General features: G+C 36.5%; 1 protein-coding gene across 4 annotated transcripts in view; it reads right to left on the minus strand.

Moving 5' to 3' along the window:
• LOC145259874 (chitobiosyldiphosphodolichol beta-mannosyltransferase-like) overlaps window positions 1-19,617 on the minus strand; it is a 432,123-nt gene that overhangs the window by 245,013 nt on the left and 167,493 nt on the right. For all 4 annotated transcript variants that reach the window (XM_080117752.1, XM_080117753.1, XM_080117749.1 and 1 more), the window contains exons 9-10: window positions 14,167-14,205; window positions 3,282-3,341 (exon numbers count right to left, since the gene is read on the minus strand). In XM_080117752.1, the coding sequence (XP_079973878.1) occupies window positions 3,282-3,341; window positions 14,167-14,205 (99 nt within the window). The remainder of the gene's footprint in view (window positions 1-3,281; window positions 3,342-14,166; window positions 14,206-19,617) is intronic.

Below are 19,617 nucleotides of genomic sequence, written 5' to 3' on the forward strand. Positions count from 1 at the left end.
TAGATGTGTTGCATATGTTGCCATTTTACATGTGTTGCAATTTTACATGTGTTGCATATGTTGCAATTTTACATGTGTTGCATAGTTGCAATGTTACATGTGTTGCATATGTTGCAATTTTACATGTGTTGCATATGTTGCAATTTTACATGTGTTTCATATGTTGCAATTTTACATGTGTTTCATATGTTGCAATTTTACATGTGTTGCATATTTGTTGTGATTTGTATATTCAAAGAAATTGCTGCTTAAATCCGACTATTAACAATGAAACATGCCAGCATAGCATGCCTGCTTCCGGTAGGTGACTTTTGCAAATAAGTGGCCGGGGTGTGTTCACTTCACATAAATACTCGAAGTGGAAGTTGTACCCATCGACATTTCTAATTGTTTTAGCTAATTAGGGAAAAGAATTGTCTTTACAACGGAATTTGAACACAACACGTCAAAAGTTAGAATATCTTAAAGTTGACGCTTTGTAGTACAAAGGTAAGTAAAGATAGAAACTGTGTTCAAACGCTAATTAATAGCGAAAATATTAATTTCTTTTATCCTAAAATTGGAAAAGAATTGAATAAAAACTCTTATGCATTCATCGATAGAAATAATGATGCATATGAACATGAGAATTATTGTGTCATGACGTGCACAAAAAAAAATCTGTAAACAAGTGTTTGTCAGCTGTCTTACGAACATACAGTATTCATTTTATTTTTATTATTTAGACAAGTTTTAGTTATGGAAAGGAAAAGAATATCTTTTTAAAATTAAATTATTAGAAAAAGAATGACCGATAATGACCACTTTTTTATTTGAGTAACAAATGCCTTTAAATGAGTTAAAACACACAAACTACTTATCCAGTTAAGTAAAAGAATAACTTACCTTGCCTATGATAACATTTATTGGGTTTGTTTTGCAATCCACAAAGGCATAAAAAAGTGGTCATATAACAAATAAATGTTACCAAAGGCAAGTTACTCTTCTACCTACCTCGATAAATTTTTGGTGTTGTAAATGTTTATTCTGTTCAAAAAACAAGTAGTGTCGAGTGTTACATGAGAACAAGAAAAAATGGCAGCGATGTCTCTTGAAGTCTCGACAATGACTTAAAAATAAAAAATTATACAAAATAGTGATAGAAACTCACCTGATAACTGTCACAGTAACTTGAAGTCGTTAAAATGAAATTTAATTATTCTATTTAGTTTAATGTACTTGAAAACCTTATAATTGTAATCTGTACAAAATTTCCTTTCATTTGATATGCTACAAGCCATATTTTGTTAATAATTTCTTTGAATCGTGTCATGGTAACCATCTTGGATTTCCTGATTGCCATCTTGAATTTTTCACAGTGTATTGATGACAAATGATAATGTCAATCAGAATAATATTTCGCATGATGATAAAGCCCATTTTATCAACTGTTTTTATGATGCTTCTATTTAAAGCCGTTAAAATGAAACTTAATTATGCTAATTAGTTTAATGTACTTCAAAGCATAATTCTGATCTGTACAAAATCTCCTTTAATTTGATATGCTACAAGCCATATTTTGCTTATAATTTCTTTGAATTGTGTTGTGGTGACCATTTCGGATTTCCCTGTTGCCATCTTGGATTTTTGATGATGTTATAATGGCAAATGATAATGTTCATCAGAAAAATACTTCCTATAATGATAAAGACTTACTAACCATATTTCTTAGTTGTTTTATGATGTTTCTACTTCTATTAAAGTCATTAAAATGAAAATTAAATATGCTAATTAGTCCGTAAGTTACCAAGTGAGATGGTTGTAAGTAAAGCCAACTGAACCTTTATGGTATTATGATATTTCGTTCCAAATTTCATCATAATATCTTAAAAAGATCTGAAGATACAGCTTTTAAAGATGGGTTAGTCTGTAAATTGTGCAAATTTCCTACCATTTTCAGTCACAAGCTTACATGCATTTGAATAGGATTGACTTAAGGCAAATGTCCAGTGAACCACACATTTTTTGATACTTTGAATGGTCATAACTCCAGTTTTAATGGGTCAATTTTAAAAAAACTAAAAATATTATTTCTTTGGTTTTTATGCTCTTTTAAATAATGATGGATTTGAGTTTATTCGATCTAATGAAAAAAAGGTATGGTATTGCTATTTTTATTTTTGGAAAGGCCTCTGAATTTGGAACAAAAAGAAAAATTGGCACTTCTTCGTTATAATAGCGAAATTCAAAAAATTAATTTTTATGTCGCAGTAATGAATATATGCAAAAATTATAGAAAAACAATACGGTAAAAAATTAATTATTAATGAAAATATCTTTTGAAGACAATTAGCAAAAACTGAGTTTTGCTAAAAAAAAGGAACCGAAGAGTTTGAATTCTAACAATGGAGGTAATTATTTTCTGAAAACTGAAAATCTTAGGCCAGTTGAAAACACTTAATCTTTTCTAATTGTTTTCGAAAACATTTTTCATTAATAATTAATTTTCTAACTTTTTATTTTTTGTAATGTTTAGATATGTTCATTACTATGACATGAAAATTATCTTGGACTAAATTACAGAAAATAAGATTTTCACTCCTTTATTTTAAATTCCTTTTTACATACGAATTGAAGTATGGGGTAATGAGAAAAAAAACTTTTGTTTCTATTTAGTTCATATTTTAAGTCTGTAACCCCCACCCCCAATAAAATCAAGTAATTGTTTGAATTTTAGTTCTTTTTACTGTTATTTAATAATAACACATGATGGCATACCTTTCTTATGCTTCAAATTGTGATTTGTGATATTCACAACGATCAAGAAATTTAAAACAAATTGCTTCCAAATGAGATACAGCAAAATTATGGTGAATTATTTTTATCTCATATTTTGGTTTAAAAATGTTGATCATACATATCTTATTAATTAGCTAAATGGATAAAGATATTAAGATATTTTATAGCAAATTCTGCCAAAAGATTGCAAAATCAATTCCTGGTAAAAAAAAAAACAAAACAAAAAAACTTAAGGAAAAGTTAACTGGCACAAAATTCATCTATACCAGCCAGGTTACATAAAAGGTTGGCTTTGAAATTCTAATTATCAAATTCGACAAAAGGCATTTAAAGAATGCCAGAACACATAAGTTGAATCAGTATGAAAATGGCAAACACCAAGATGATGACAACAACTGTAACATTTTTCAATTATGGAAATATATTTTTTTTTTAGATATTTTATTTAATTCAAATGACTGTCCTTCAAAATAAATGTAAAATAATTAAAAACAAGATTTTACCAGTTATAACACACACTAGCTGTGGTAAGTTCTCATTTTCGTTACAAAGTTTTTCATATCCTGTAATCAGAAAAGAAAAAATTAATATTTACAAATACAATAATTAGAAACAAATAAAATATATTAATTTACAAAAGTTCAACACAACTCTGACAAAAGTTTTGTTATTTTGCTATTGCTTCATATGATCTTGCATTATGTAATAACTTTTCATTGCAATACTTTTTGACTAAGAGCAAACTGTAATATCTGTTCTAATACTGCACTACATTTGTTCTGTACTCAGTCAGTGGAGAAGAAATCCTTCCAGATTGAGGCCATTTAAATTTTTGTTTTAATCCACAGTGCCCCTTTTTGGGGGCTGGATTTTTCTTCCACATTAAAAACTAACATTGTGTCTAACTATGGCTACCGAGAGAGGAGGCCGGTGAACATGACAGCGTGACGTCATTACCAGATCAACATGTAGGTAAAGGGCGCCTAAAGTTTCCTGTGTTCAACCATGTGGCCACGCTAATAGGCATAAAAAATTTTTTTCATTGCCTTTTTTTTGCGATTTTTTTTTCTGATCTGCTTGTTAATCTGCGTACCCTGCCTCAGTGATAGCAAAAGAGAGAAAAAAAAAAGAGAGGTGTATAACAACATAATTGTGACTGCATCAACGAATTGGCTAGAGAGAGAATGAGGGAGGTGTGTGTTGTCGCTGTCATAAGTAGTAATAATTGTGACTGCATCAGCGAATTGGTCAGAGAGAAAGAGAAAGGGGTGCGTGAAGTTGACTATTGTAGTAGAATTGGATAATTGGTATCAGCAAAATAAGAGAGGGTGAGGGGTGTGATTTAAAAATTGAAACAAATTGTTCATCGGAATTCAGTTATTTGCTTTAGCGCTTAACTGGGATTGAGTTATATTTTGTGTTTTGGCTTATATTGAAAAAGAACGAATGTGAGGAGGAAATGAGGCGATAAGCATCTCGAGGCTGTTTGCACAGATGGCAAGAGAGACTTTGGTCTGAAACCGTCTGTGATTCTGGAGAATGTGATTCCTGGTGCTGACATAAACGAGACCGATGTGCACCCCAAAGACCTTCCCGACGTCGAGATCCAAAAGCACTGAAAGATGACTCGAATATTTCTTTTCTTTTCTCTCTGTTTATCAAAATTCTTGCAGGACGCTGAGCTATGAATTGCCAAGAGAAATTCCATCAGTAACTTGAAGGAGGTGAGAAGTCCTCAATTCAACAAGATGCTTATGAGGGGCTGAACTGTGAATTATAAGGTGAAACTCTAACAGAAAAAAAAAAAACGGACTGGGTTCTTGGCAACATTCTCCACTCTAACACGTTCAGTCCGGTTCTCGAGACCTCCATCTCATTCATGCAAATTAAGATGCGATTGAACCTGATGATTTGTCGCCTTTCTGTGTCTGGTCGGTCGGGTTTCGAGTTCGCACATGTCACCCTTAGCAGTCTGCTTCCATGACTGCAGTCACACCAAAATTTTCTCTACAGTAACCTCCACTGCAACTTGTTATGGTGAGAGAAATACCTCCCAGTTCAGTAAAAAGCGGGTGCTTAAGTACCCTGATTAGGGTTATATACCTTCTATTAAGAGACTGTGCTGTTAAAGAAAAAAAAAAAAAATCTTGTGAATTGTGACTGAAACTGTGAAAAGAAAATCTTATAAATTGTGACTGAATTTCTGAAAAAAAAAGAAAAATAATAACAGGGAAATAACCCTTGTAAACCCTTGATGAAAAAAATCCGAGTAACTTTTTTGAAAACAATAAACAAAACAGGGGAGATAACTCTTTAGTTTAGGGGAGTTTAGAAAAAAGAATGACAATTTTAAATAAGTTGATAATTAAGAAATACAGGATTCACAAATTGAAAAAAATCTGTGAGTGACACTTATAAATGGTAATTTTTTTTTTGAGTTATTATTGTAAATTGAAAAAAAAGGAAACAAACAAACAATTTCATAATGCATGATGAAAAGAAAAAGAGACTTAATGACCCTGAATAAATCATGGACTTCTGTATTTTATTACTTCCAATGAACTTTGGATTTTCTTTAATCCTTTGTAATGATTTTCTTGTGGACTTTTGTATGGAAAAAGGGGGAGAACCCTCGTTGGAGGGTGGCTATCAGACTATGTATATGTTATCTTTTCTTGACAGGTAAACCAACGATGAAGAGAGGGGACGTGAGAAACCTAGTGGCAAGCTGAGAAGGGCGGAGCGGTATGTTAAGATTAGACCTATTGGTTCTATACGAAGCAATATGTCTAAGGGAGGTGGATGTAACATGACCATTTGAGGCAGCGATTTGCTCCCCATTGGGGAGGTTGAGACCCCCCTTCCCTAGGCCCTGAGGGAGGCCGGGTAAATATGCTAAGATATACTGCGATTGTCTGTTGAATGTTAATTGAATCCCGGACAACGACGGGTGACCGATCAAAAGTACTTGAAATAAAACAAACATGTTTTATTATTAAAATCAGACAAAAATTTTATTGTTTGAAAATGAAGAGACCGGAAATGTCAGAACAATGTGGAAATGATGCCAGACATATCTTAGCCTCGAAGACACCTGTTTCAGACGAGGGCTTTCTGAATTGGTTGACCTCTTGGTCTGGTTGACCTCTTGAGGTCGTGTGAAAATGATTTCATTTTTTGTCTCGGATTACAAAACTTTGGATGTATTGCTGAATTGCACACACGCAATTTGGGTCTGGAATTCCCCAGAAAACGTATTGAACTCTGATTGGTTGAATGGACCGTCGCACCCCAACCAGTCCCTGAATATAAAAACAAGTGCCCAGGTGTTTTGAGCAGGTGTTTTCGAGAGAACGACACTTGCCCAAGGACCTTCCCACCTCTCCGCCTAGCCATCCAGTGACGAAGAAAGAGATTTGTGAAACTTAAAATGTTTTGGTGAACTGAATGATGTACATATGTAAAAAATCTGTAACTTTTGTAAAATTAACTTTTCGTCGTTAGAAAATCCTGATTTTGTCTTTTCTTTCCGACGCATGCAAAGCTTTGCTTTTGCATTTCAGCAGAATTCAACACCGATACGTTGAGAATTCATGTGGAGGACTCCCGGTAGACGATCACAACCAAAACCAGAGATCAGTTGTTGACCTGAGTAATGGGAGACCTGCCACAGCATCCAATTGCTTGAAGTACCCATTTTGCAGGGGATCCAGCTGTGGAATCTTCAGAGCAATGTCTGCTTGTGCCCATGCCTTTGCTTGAACATGGACTCGCAAAATCTGCTGCTTCACAGCTCCAGGTGTTGGAGGGAGCCTATCACTTTCTGCCATATGCTTGCAGAACAGATGCCATTGCAGTTCAGAGATTGTCTTGATGTTGATACCTTTGGGTGAGTAAGCTGCACATACGAAGATCTCCAGTGTTGACAGCATTCCTATTGTCACTTCTGCTTCATCCATAACAATCTGCAGAGCATTGATAACATCTTCATTTGCTTTGAGGTAGATCTGCAGCCACGTTGCCTTGCCTATAAGGGAAAACCTCCCTGTGTTGTCAGCCCCAGTGAATGCATGAAAAGCTGGTAAAGCCTTTGCCCTTTCTTTACGTAGAGCTCGCCACAGTGGTTCATTTGGCACAACACTAGAGGCCATAGAAATGGATGTGTTTTTCAGTAATAGATCATTGTTTGCTGTGACTAGCACTAAAATATCCGTATCTGGAGAAAAAAATACCAACTGTGCATCAGGTGGGTTTCGCTGTGAAGCCAGCACAGCCTGATGGATTAGCAGTGTGTCTGCTTCTTCATGGTTATTTACTTAAAAGACCAAGTCTTTGTTGCTCCTAGTGTATCCAGAAGTAGATGTGATAATGAGCTTGGATGATCCCCTGTTGTATTATAGAGTTTTGGCAGCAAGATAGTCAGATCAGCTTTCATCTTGTCATGGGAGAGGAACCTAATCATTGGGATGTGTTTGATGTCATCTCTGACTTGATACTGAATAGAAGCTTTTCCTGGTCTTCATTTATCTCTGGTTGCACTCCTTGGAGTATCTGCCCTGTATGTGCAGAAAACGAGGATGATTTCATCATAATCTCGTGTTAGTTGAAGCAGCTATGCAGATTCTTGACAATCACTACTGTTTTTGGTTTCTTGCTTAGCTTCTGCACAACCACCATGGCAGCCACCAGTGCTGTCTTCTGACTTGGCTGATCAATAAATGTGGGCTCTGTAAATTCTGTATCCATTGCATTTTGGTGGATAGAACTTCCAACTTGAGGTGAATGGTCTTCATGGAGCATGTCTTCACTTGTAGATGGATTAATTTAGACTTGTTGTGGTATGGCAGAATTATTCCATCAGAAGCAAACAGTGCCTTGGGTATCAGAATGAATTCATGGTTTCCTATGGCCTCTTTCTGGTTGATATCTTGGCTTGACTTGGCAAGTACCATCAGCTTTGCAAACAGGTCCTTGGTCTCCTTCAGATCCATAGTATTGTCTGAGTTTCACTGTAATCTTCTTGTTCCCAGAAAGGAACATCTTGGTGTTCTCTTTCTTCACAGGGGCCCAGAGGCTGACATCTCCATTGATCCACTCTGACATGTAATCCTTATACAACTTCTGTCTAGTGATGTCAACATTCAAGATGTGTGGTACATACTCATCTAGGATGTAGGTATTAGTGATAACATTGAACATCTTGTCCACTTTAGTCATAAAGGGGTTTCCATGGCTAAGTACGACTTCCTTGATCTTGTCCACTGTACCATATACCCTCTTGACAAGCTCATGATGCTCTGTGATTCTGTCAGTTTCCATGTGAAACTGACTCTTGAATTCTTTTGACAGACGTAAAAGTTCTGCTGTGACCAGAAAAAAATCTGTTTACCATTGGAATTGTTGGAGATGCCTATGATGCCAGAGCTAGTCTTCATCAGTTTGTTCAGGTGTTCACATGCATGATCTGCCCAACAGACACAGAGGGAATGACACTTTTTGTGACTGATACATTGCCTACTCATAGTTCCTCCCATCTGAGGATGATTGGTCCTCAAGTCATGAATATCTGTGATGTATCGTGGCCAGATTTGCTTATACTTGATACGGTCCATGGCAAACAACAACTTACTCACTGCTTCTCCAGCTTGCAGATGGAGTTCCAGGTCAGCATTTCGAGTTGCTGTTACAAAGAACAGAATTGCTTCAACCCAATCTAGGTACCTCATCATGGCTTTGAACATTGCATTCTGGGATTTGTGTTCCTTCCATTTTTGGAATGCTGTGATGACCTCAGCAGTGGTCAAGGCTTCCAGGAGGGTGCTGTTTTACTTGCTTCACGGATTCAATCTTCGTGTCTTTACCCTCAGAACAGGCAGCTTTACTCCTGTTGCCATCAGGCACACATCTTTCAGTTGTGGGTTGTCCTTGAAGAACTCCTCCAGAGCCATTTCATAGAGTGCTATGTATGAGTAGATATGGGCATGGAGAGCTCATTTGTAGTGTGTGCATTTCAAGATTTGCCTTGTCGTGGCAAGACCATACACACCTGCTTCCACCCAGGCATCATCTATGCCTGCGTTCTCTATGGAGGCACCAAGTGCTTTGAGGGCAGCCATGATGACATGCAGCTCACCCAGTCTGGGAACAACCATTTGTTTCATGTCAGGCCTGGCATCTAGGAGCTGTACCACCTTCTCATATAGAGCCATATCAAAGGTAATGTTGAGTGATCTTCTCCAAATGCCAACTTCCTCAGCTGATTTGCTTGTATAATCACAGTCAGCAGAGTAGTGGCAAGGCTCCAACCTGTGTCAAGAGGAGGCTTTCAGACAGTAGTGAATTGTATCCTGCCCAGTCTGGAATTTTGCTGGAAGTTTCTCAGGATTTCATTCTGGATAAAGCAGATGAAACAACCCATCAAAGCTGTGTCAGCAGATAGGATTCTAATGGCAAACTTGGTAGGCTGTGGTTTTGGCTTGTCACAGTGAAGACACAGATAGGGTGTGACTGATAGACTCTTTGCATCATCTATGATCAGAGGTTCTGCAACAGGTTCTTTAGAAGGATCAACTTTCTGGTACACTGCCATGATGGTTATGTGGGTGGTTCCTTTCCGATCAGGAGTATCCTCTGCAAAATCTGTGTTATCTACTGCGAAAAACACAAAGATCCCCATCTTCAGAAATGGTGTTACACAGAGTCCTTGGTATGCTCTGGTGTTTTCTACAACAGCCTTTGCCAGAGCAGTTTCCATGAGAAGGGTATGGCCATGTGAAACAGCATAGCCATGAGCATTGAGAAGATCCATCAGATTCTTGTTGATGTGTCATGGTGGACAGCCAGTGCCAGTCCCAGAATCTGAGGGTTTTCTCGTGCACAAGGTGATTTGAATGATGCTGATTCACTGCTTGGCTTGTACTTTACCTGTTTATTGGATTTAAACCCATACATGGGAGGAGTGTGTCTTTGTAATAATTTCTGCAATAAATATCAGCCACAGTTTGGTTATTTTGGATCCACGTATGGAGTCTTGCAGTATACAAAAACTATAAAACTACAATTTCTTAAAGTATCAGAAGTAAATTAACAATTTTACTTAGTCATATAAAAGCAAGATTTTTTTTAGGAACGGCTGGAATATGAATTTATAAATGATATATATTTTTATTACAAAGATATTGCAATAAAACAGCCACAAAAGGTCAGTTTGGATCCAGTTATGTATCTAAGGATTAATGTTAAAAATGTTGTTGCTTTATAACTACCACCATTGGCTTCCTTGACACTGAAAATCTAGGTTTAGCAGTTAAAATCAGTGTTCCAGTTTATTTAGAAGCCAAAATATTGCAAAAGGTACATTTTACAGCCACCATTTTGTAAATTCCAATATGGCCGCCATATACACATCTGGGCAAATGTAAACATTGATTTTCTGATTCCTGAGACAATAACCTCTCTAAAAATGTATAGTTTTGCAAATCTTCAAAAACTTCCCACAAAAGTTAAAATCAAGACATAAGGAAACTGACTATAACTCAAAGCTTTACTGAATAGATATTACCATTTTGTTTGAAACAGCATTTCTTGTTTCTTCTAAAACTAAAATGTCTCTAGAATGTATGGAAGCTGAGATGACTACAGACTATATTATAGGGGTTGAAACAACAAATTCATTAAAAATGTCTGGTGAGATTATTAGTAACAGTCTATTGATTTCCATGGTGACTTTAAGATATTTACAACCGTGATAACTCAAAAAGAAAAACTCATGACTTTTAGTTAATTCAAGGTAGTACTAAAAAGTTATGAAAAACATGAAAAGATAGTAAGGAAAATAAAGAATCTACAAGTATCATGAAATTTAAAAATGGCCACCAAAAACCAACAAAATCAAATTGTACCTTTACCCTGAATAAAAACCACAACTTTTCAAAAACCAATTTTTCTCCTAAGAAAAAGATGAGCATTATTTGCTATAATTGTGGGCTACCTAACCACAAAAGTTTCCAATGTAGATACAACATTTTCAAAGAGAACTCCATCAAAAATGTGGAGAGCTCCATTAGTGAATTTTTATTTTCATGTATGTTTGACACTTCAACAAACAGTTGATTGTGAGGAAACAGTGCATATAATTACAAAGGAATCTGATTTTATCAATTTTGATTTCTGCTTTAACCCCCAGAACTACTTTCTGAAGTTAGCTGATGGTAGCCAAGTAAATGACATCTTTTTGAAGAAAGGCGATGATAAAATCTCCTAAACAAATAATAAAGGTGGACTTCGTTTTTGTATTCTGGAAAATACTTTTTTAATTCCAACGTTAAAATATTTTCTGTACAAGTTGTCATTAAACAAGGCGCAAATATAAACTAGTCACAGTTGGTGTATCCAAATGGACCTATATTCAATATTAAAGAAAATGGAAGATTATATTATTTAAAAAGTGTTATTCCATCAAAAATAGCCTGCCATGATTTGGAAACTTGACATAAAATCCTCATACACTGTAGTATTCCAGATATCAATAAGTTGCAGAATGTGGTGGATGGAATGAAAATAAAACCTTCTAAGAACTTGACAAACTGTAACGTTTGTACACAAGGAAAAATGGTGAAGCATCAAAACAAAATGCCAGACAAAAAGGCCACCAGCTTGAACAGTCCCATGGAACTGATGGGCAGAGGAGAAAACTTCAGGCATGCATTGAATTTTGTACATGATTATTCAGGTTTAACTATGATCTATTTCTTGAAAAGAAAATTTGATGCTCTGCTAGCAACTAAAAAGTACTTAGCTGATATGGGTCCTTATGGTACAGTAAAGTGTATTCGCTCTAACAATGGAATGGAATTTACTAATAAAGACTTAGAACTTTTATTAACCATAAGAGAAATCAGCCTCTCATTCTCAACACCAAAAGTAAAATGCTGAAAGATCATGGCAGACCATTTTTAAAATGGCAAGATGTATACTTATTGAAACATATGCATTAATGACGGCCACATATATACATAACCAATGTTTTAACAAAAGACTAAGTAAAACTCTATATGAAGGATTTTGCAGTAAAACACAAAGTTTAAGCAGAATGAATATATTTAGTTCAACTTGCTTCCCATTCATAATTCAGAAAAGCAAATTAAGCATCAAAAGTCAAGAGGACATATTTCTCGGTTATGACATAGGAAATCTAACCTATTTACTATTTTCCCCAGACAGAAACATAATAAAATGAATCAATGTGTAAAATTCAATGAAACATTTAATTTCAAAAACGAAAATTCAATTGACAAAGAAGAATTAATATTTCCCCAAACTCATATATCAAAGAACAACAATGATGTCAATGTTAACACAGATAAAAATATTAATGACAAGGGTGATACTAATGTTAAAGTTGAAAATACATAAGATAGCATCCAAAAAGAAATAGGATACCTGATTTTTTAGTGGTCAGAAATCATCAAGTCGATTATTGCTATTTCATGGAAAATACACCAAGCTTCATTGATGCAATTAATTCAGAAAATTGTAAGCAATAGAAAATAGCAATAAAAAAAAAAAATGAAATAGGCACATTAACAGAAAATAAAACCTATTCTGTAGTGCTCCCACTAAATATAAAAATATAATTTTTTTTTTTTTTTTTACATAGGCATCACAACTTATCAAGGCCAAGAGGTCACTTGAGGATAAGGGTTAAAGAGTGTACAGTAGAAATTGGACAATATAGTAATCGTTAGTAATGGAAATTCGGTAAATTTGCTAACTTATATGGAACGGCTTATTAAAAACTTGTTTACGTTAGACTTGAAGACAACCATATTGTAGTTAGCTGGAAAGCAGGAAAACGGAAGGCAATTCCATAGGTGTGCAGTTCTAAGAAAGAAGCATTGTTCATAGAATCTACGTTTAGGTTTAGGCACAGATAAAGAATGTTGGAAATTATTGATAGTGTTTTCTGCTAGTCGGGTGTTTCTTGTGAAAGTTTGGCGAGGGGGAGGGACCATAGATTGAAGCTCAGTCGACCACTTGCCATGAAAATAACGATAAAGCAGAGACAAACTCGCAACATCTCTTCTGTGAGAAAGAGGTTGCAGGGAAGAGAAAAGGACATCCCCTATGAGGCTATGAAATCTATTTTGAACTCTATCAAGGCAGGATAAGTCCTTTCTAGCAGGTCCTGCTCAAATGTGGCAACAGTACTCCATCCTTGGATGTATCTGGCTTTTATATAGATAGAGAATTGCATAAGCAGTGAAATATCTACTGGATCGATAGAAGGATCCCACCATTTTTCCAGTGGCCTTGGCAACAAACTTGATGTACGTGTTCTATTTCAGATCAGGAGTAAAGGTCAAGCCCAGAAGCTTGTCAAAACATGGAGCCTCCACAAGATGGGAGCCATTCATTTCAATTGATCCCAGATGGGGATCAGAGCGTTGACGATGTAAAGATAAAAATTTGGTTCTAGATGCATTAAAAGTTCCAAGCTACCTCTTTCTCCATTGTACCACTTGCTCAAGATCAGAGTAGAAGAATCAGAGAGAACTTGGTCGTTTACGGTCTTAGATATGCTATCATAGATAATAGTGTCATCAGCATAAATGTATATGAATGATGTAAGGATTTGATTTGGAAGATCATTAATGTAGATCAGGAAAAGAGTTGGGCGCAGGATGGACCCCTGAGGGACTACAGCATTAATACTGTGAGCTTCTGATTTCTGTCCATCAACCACTTCTCTTATGAACCTATCAGAGAGAAATGATTTAATAATTGAGAAGACATTTCCAGCTATACTGTAGCATATATATTTTTCTATATAAAAATATAATTTACAAAAAAAACTGCAGCGTCAGGCATTGAAATATATAAAGCTAGATTTATTCTTAAATTTATGAGATAGAGTGTTTTTATTTTTACACTTTTCCTATACACATTTATATGCCAATTACAAAAATCACCTTTGTGTGGCATGTCACAATACAGGTTGAGACTAGTAAATATATCTGATGTTTTCAAGTTAAATTTACAACTAGTATACATAAATACATACACTGAAATTAGCATTTAGTTTGTATAATAAGTTTATTTCTTTTATAAACTTCTTATAATAGACTATTCACAAAATATAACCATTTGCTTATATCTCGACTGTAGCCTTATTCTTTCTTACTGCAAATTATTTATAGTAAGAAAATAGTGGAATAAAAAAATCTTGTTAAATTATTCAAATAGGTAAATAGTGAATGGCATTCAAGAGGGGAATATAATTTTTAATATTCAAAGTAGAATTTTCATATTTTTTTCTAATTTGGATTAATTTTCTTTTACAAAACTAAACATTTCAGAAGTAATGTAAACAAAACCTGAAATGCTTACCATCAAGACAATCCATCAATACACTAAAATCTTCATCGACTGAAAGAGAAAAAATGAATTTGGTTGTAAAAAAGATTTAAAGGGGGAAAAAAGTGGATGACAAAAAAGTAAAATAAAAAATGTTCACATAAAAAATAACGAGTTAGGAGTATCATCTTGCAAGGATATGAAATCTTTTAGATTTTTTTCACATTTTTTTGTTTACACCTTAGTTTCTTTATGATCCTAATTCTTATTTCAAGTATAGCCAGCATTTTGCATGATCATTATTTGTAAATCTAATTGCACGTTTGTTTTTTTGCGTTTTCTTTACATTATTCACATATTTTTAAACAATTAGTGCAAATGGAGACTGATTGGACACCATGAGTGAACACATTAGAGATGTCCATGGAGTAATATCTTTTTTTCCTGCTGAACAGTCAACTGAATGGTGCAAAGTTGGGAATTTGTAATTTTTTTTTAAATTTATAATAGTGCAGTAAATAAAGGATACTCAGTAATTTCTCCACTATTCAACAACTAGGACGTTGCTTGCACAGTGACTGAGAAGGCTGAATTGCTTGCTTGACGATTTGCCTCTAACTCCACTTTAGACCAAACAAACAACTCTCTCCCAAATTTCCTTATACAGAAAGAAGCCACACTTGATGAGCTGAAATTTACTCCTCCTTATATCTGCAATATAAAAAAAACTTTGACATCTCCCAGGCATGTGGGCTTCATCTCATCCCTGGCATACTAATTAAAAAATGTTTAGAGTTTGTAATGCTTTTAGGGCACACCCTAATAAAATAAATAATTCGATACAAACTTCTGAAATGATAAACGCAACAACTTCATAAAAGGTCACAGAAAAGGTTTATTGAGGAGAATGTGGTATTTTCCTTGTAGAAAGCTGGACTCCGGCACCTGATATTATCGCGGTAGTTATTCCAGTGGAATCGTCGATACCGTAGAGATAACACCGAGGTGGAGAGAGAGAGAAGAAAAGGAGGTCCGTTCCGTTTGGTGTGTCTCTGCGTAAGCTGGTGATAATTTAATGGTCATCTTTGACTGCATATATCATGCACTGGATAAGGCTCTGACTGTAGCCTTTTATATATCCATCGCCTTTGACAAAAGCTGGCATGAAGGTGTAGTGACCAGCAAGCCCTTTGTTAAATAATCAGAAGAATCTATTCAGCTGGAATTTATTTCAGGAACAATTCGCACTTGTATCTCCTTGACGTACATACCCCTGACAAACTTGTTTAGTAACAAAATCCCACCCATTCACTGTAGAGGCCCGTAGATGCCAGAAAGCCTTCTACTCTAATAACTGCTTTTTTAAAAATTACATTTTTACCCCAAACAAGGCACAGTGCCACTTTCATGTAGGGGGCTACTATCAGGGACATAAGTTGCAGGGATACTGTGTAGGGAATTGAGCAGTTCACATTACACTTGAACTTCTGCATGTCAGTATAGCTGGCGAAGCAGGAACCTGGAAGGGAATTCCAAAGTCTAACAGTTCTAGGGAAGAAACTATTAGAGTAGAAGGCTTTCTTACATCTAGAGATCTCTACTGAGTAGGGGTGAGATTTTGCTGCTTGTCGGGTTTGTCGGTGGTATTTACATCAAGGGGATACAAGGGCTTGTAGTTCATCAGAGCATACACCATTAAAATACTTGTAAAACAGGCAGAGGGATGCAACATTTTGTCGGTGGGACAGAGGTTGAAACCTAGATGACAGTTCAGGACCTATCAGGTTGGCGACTCTCTTTTAAACCTTGTCCAGGAGTGAGAGACCAGTAACAGATGCACTTTTGAACCCTGTCCAGGAGTGAGAGACCAATAACAGTGACAACAATACTCCATACATGGGTGAATGGTAGCCTTATAGAGGTACAGGATACTTTCAGGAATAAGTAACTTTCTAGCATCTAACTTAAGGAGATTATTTTTAAATTATGCCATCATGCCATTAAGGGGATTATTTTTAAATTATGCCATCATGCCATTAAGGGGATTATTTTTAAATTATGCCATCATGCCATTAAGGGGATTATTTTTAAATTATGCCATCATGCCATTAAGGGGATTATTTTTAAATTATGCCATCATGCCATTAAGGGGATTATTTTTAAATTATGCCATCATGCCATTAAGGGGATTATTTTTAAATTATGCCATCATGCCATTAAGGGGATTATTTTTAAATTATGCCATCATGCCATTAAGGGGATTATTTTTAAATTATGCCATCATGCCATTAAGGGGATTATTTTTAAATTATGCCATCATGCCATTAAGGGGATTATTTTTAAATTATGCCATCATGCCATTAAGGGGATTATTTTTAAATTATGCCATCATGCCATTAAGGGGATTATTTTTAAATTATGCCATCATGCCATAAAGGGGATTATTTTTAAATTATGCCATCATGCCATAAAGGGGATTATTTTTAAATTATGCCATCATGCCATTAAGGGGATTATTTTTAAATTATGCCATCATGCCATTAAGGGGATTATTTTTAAATTATGCCATCATGCCATTAAGGGGATTATTTTTAAATTATGCCATCATGCCATTGAGAGCCTAAACAATGAAGCTAAAAGGCATCTTGGAAGAATGTTTCCGATAGTGCATAAAATTGTTTCCGATAGTGCATAAAATTGTTTCCGATAGTGCATAAAATTGTTTCCGATAGTGCATAAAAATGTTTCCGATAGTGCATAAAATTGTTTCCGATAGTGCATAAAATTGTTTCCGATAGTGCATAAAATTGTTTCCGATAGTGCATAAAATTGTTTCCGATAGTGCATAAAATTGTTTCCGAATCGTTTCCAGGAAGGCACGTAGAGTCGCGGAAAGGGCAGGCCATGCCCTCATTCGAGAAAGGATCCAACACACCCGCTGGAATAAACAAAAACTAAGGAACGAAATCTCCAACACCTTAACATCGTTCCTTGTCAAAGTGACCCAAGAGGAAGACAGGGTGAGAATCCAATCAGATCTGTATAAATCGTACAGACAAGAATATGAGAAGGTCAAAGGACGCCAAATCAAGAAGCTCACAAAGCTCAAAGACCAGAGGAATGTAACATCAAAACACCGCTCACCTGTGAAAGCGGTCATCAACCTCAGCAGCCGTCAACTGAGTCACTCAGAGGAAGCAGTACTAAATAAAGGTCTCAACTTCGCAACAACAACCAAACGCGTTCCATTCTTAGATATCATAACACACATGGAAAATATAGCCTTGAGAATCCCATCAACCCAAGGTGATGAAATAAGATGGAAAGTGAGACAAGTACTCGAGAAAGCCAAGCCTCCTAAATCAAACATCTCTCGGGAAGATAGGCTGGCTATAAGAAACCTACAGGGTGACAGCAGTATAATAATTCTGCCAGCAGACAAAGGCAATGCTACTGTGGTGATGGACATGTCGGAATACTCTGAAAAAATGGCAGGCCTAATCGCAGATGGTAGCTACGGTAAAATAAAGAAGGACCCAACTTTGAAAACCGAAAGAAAGCTGTTACAAATCCTTACGAAAAACAAGGAACACATCACTCTGATGAGATATAGACAGCTGGTCCAGCATTACAGTAAGCTACCACATATGTACGGTCTCCCCAAGATACACAAAGACGGTATTCCACTCAGACCCATAGTGAGCTGCCGAGGCTCAGCATGCCACCCACTGAGCAGGTACCTTGTGGATATAATAAACCCATTAGCAGGTAAGTCAGCAACAAATGTTAAGAATTCTGCCCACTTCACGGAACTGATCAAGGGAGCACCCATCAGTACAAACCAAATGGTAAGCCTAGATGTGGTTAGCCTGTTCACTAAAGTCCCAACTAGTGAGGCACTAGCAGTAATTCAAGACAAACTAGCTGCGGACCTCTCCATAGAAGAGCGCACATGTGTACCATTGCCAAACTTAATGGAAATGCTGACATTCTGCATAGAAACAACCTACTTCAGAATGGGTACTGACCTATATCGACAAGAGGAGGGGCTAGCTATGGGCTCGCCATTATCACCAGTGATGGCGAACATATACATGGAATACTTCGAAGACATTGCCTTAGGTTCAGCTCCCTTAAAGCCCACCATGTGGCTAAGATACGTTGATGGCACCTTCATACTCTGGCTCCATCAGGAAGACATCCAGGCTCTCCTAGACCATGTGAACTCAATAAGACCATCGATACAGTTCACAATGGAGAAAGAAAAAGATAACCAACTGGCCTTCCTTGATATACTCATATCACGCACAGAGCATGGGTTTAAGACATCCGTATATCGCAAGCCTACCTTCACCGGACAATACCTAAACTTCAACTCCCATCACCCATACAGTATCAAACATGGAATCGCACGCTGCTTACAACATCGAGCAGAGACAATAAGTAGCGACACCATTACATACCACCAAGAAATGGTCAGGTTGAAGAATACCCTCCGTCGTAACAACTACCCCGATAGCATACTATCCACCAGACGTGTTAATAGTATAAGAGAGGAGAATGAAACCCAAAAACCTCCAACGGTCTGCCTACCATACATATGAGGCATCTCCGAAAAGATTCAGAGAATATGTGCCCCCTACAACATCAGGACGGTATTCAAAAGCGAGTCAACACTCAGACGACACCTGGTACGAGTGAAGCCCCGCATGGATGAGAACATGACCAAAAACTGCATATACTCCATTCCATGCAGTTGCAAAAAGGTTTACAAGGGTGAAACATGCCGCCCCCTTAAAGTAAGGGTGGAAGAACACCAAAAAGCGGTAACTAAAGGGGAGGCGGAAAAATCGGGTATAGCCAACCATGTCTGGATGGAAAGGGGGGATCATCGCCCCCTATGGGATGAAGTAAAAATAATAAACAGAGAGACCCACTGGAAAGTGAGAAAACTTAAAGAAACAGCTCACATGCTTGGACATAACAACCTACTGAGCAAACCAAGCATAGAGCTGAATGCAATTTGGACACCTCTGATAGAGAGAGAAAACCTTGAATAACAACATAGGTTTAACATTAACAAAAACCAACTAAGAATTGTCCTAGTGGCCGAGTGGTCCTAGACGTTGTATCAAAGTTTACAGTTACCCAAAGGTGCTGAGTTCAATCCTGAACGAAGGCAGTGAAAAAGTAACATTGAAAAACAGAGAATCAGCAACTATGTCCCAAAGCCTAGTTGGAGTCCGAACACGGTACCCCCGTAATAATAATAAAGGGTTGGGTTCGAGACTTCTAACAAACCGTTCACCTGACGAAGGCCGGAGGGCAAAACGGCCGAAACGTTGTGACAATAACAACCAAGATGAGGAAGTCAGTCCGACAATCACAATCAACACAATTCTTAAGTTCGACAAGCAAACCTCCTTAAGATTAATGTTAGAGTAAGTCATTTTTCCCACTATTTTTTAATCCTGAAATTAGTAA

This window comes from Euprymna scolopes, chromosome 35, assembly GCF_053919585.1.
Source record: "Euprymna scolopes isolate OS-2025 chromosome 35, ASM5391958v1, whole genome shotgun sequence".
Classification (NCBI taxonomy): Eukaryota; Metazoa; Mollusca; class Cephalopoda; order Sepiida; family Sepiolidae; genus Euprymna; species Euprymna scolopes.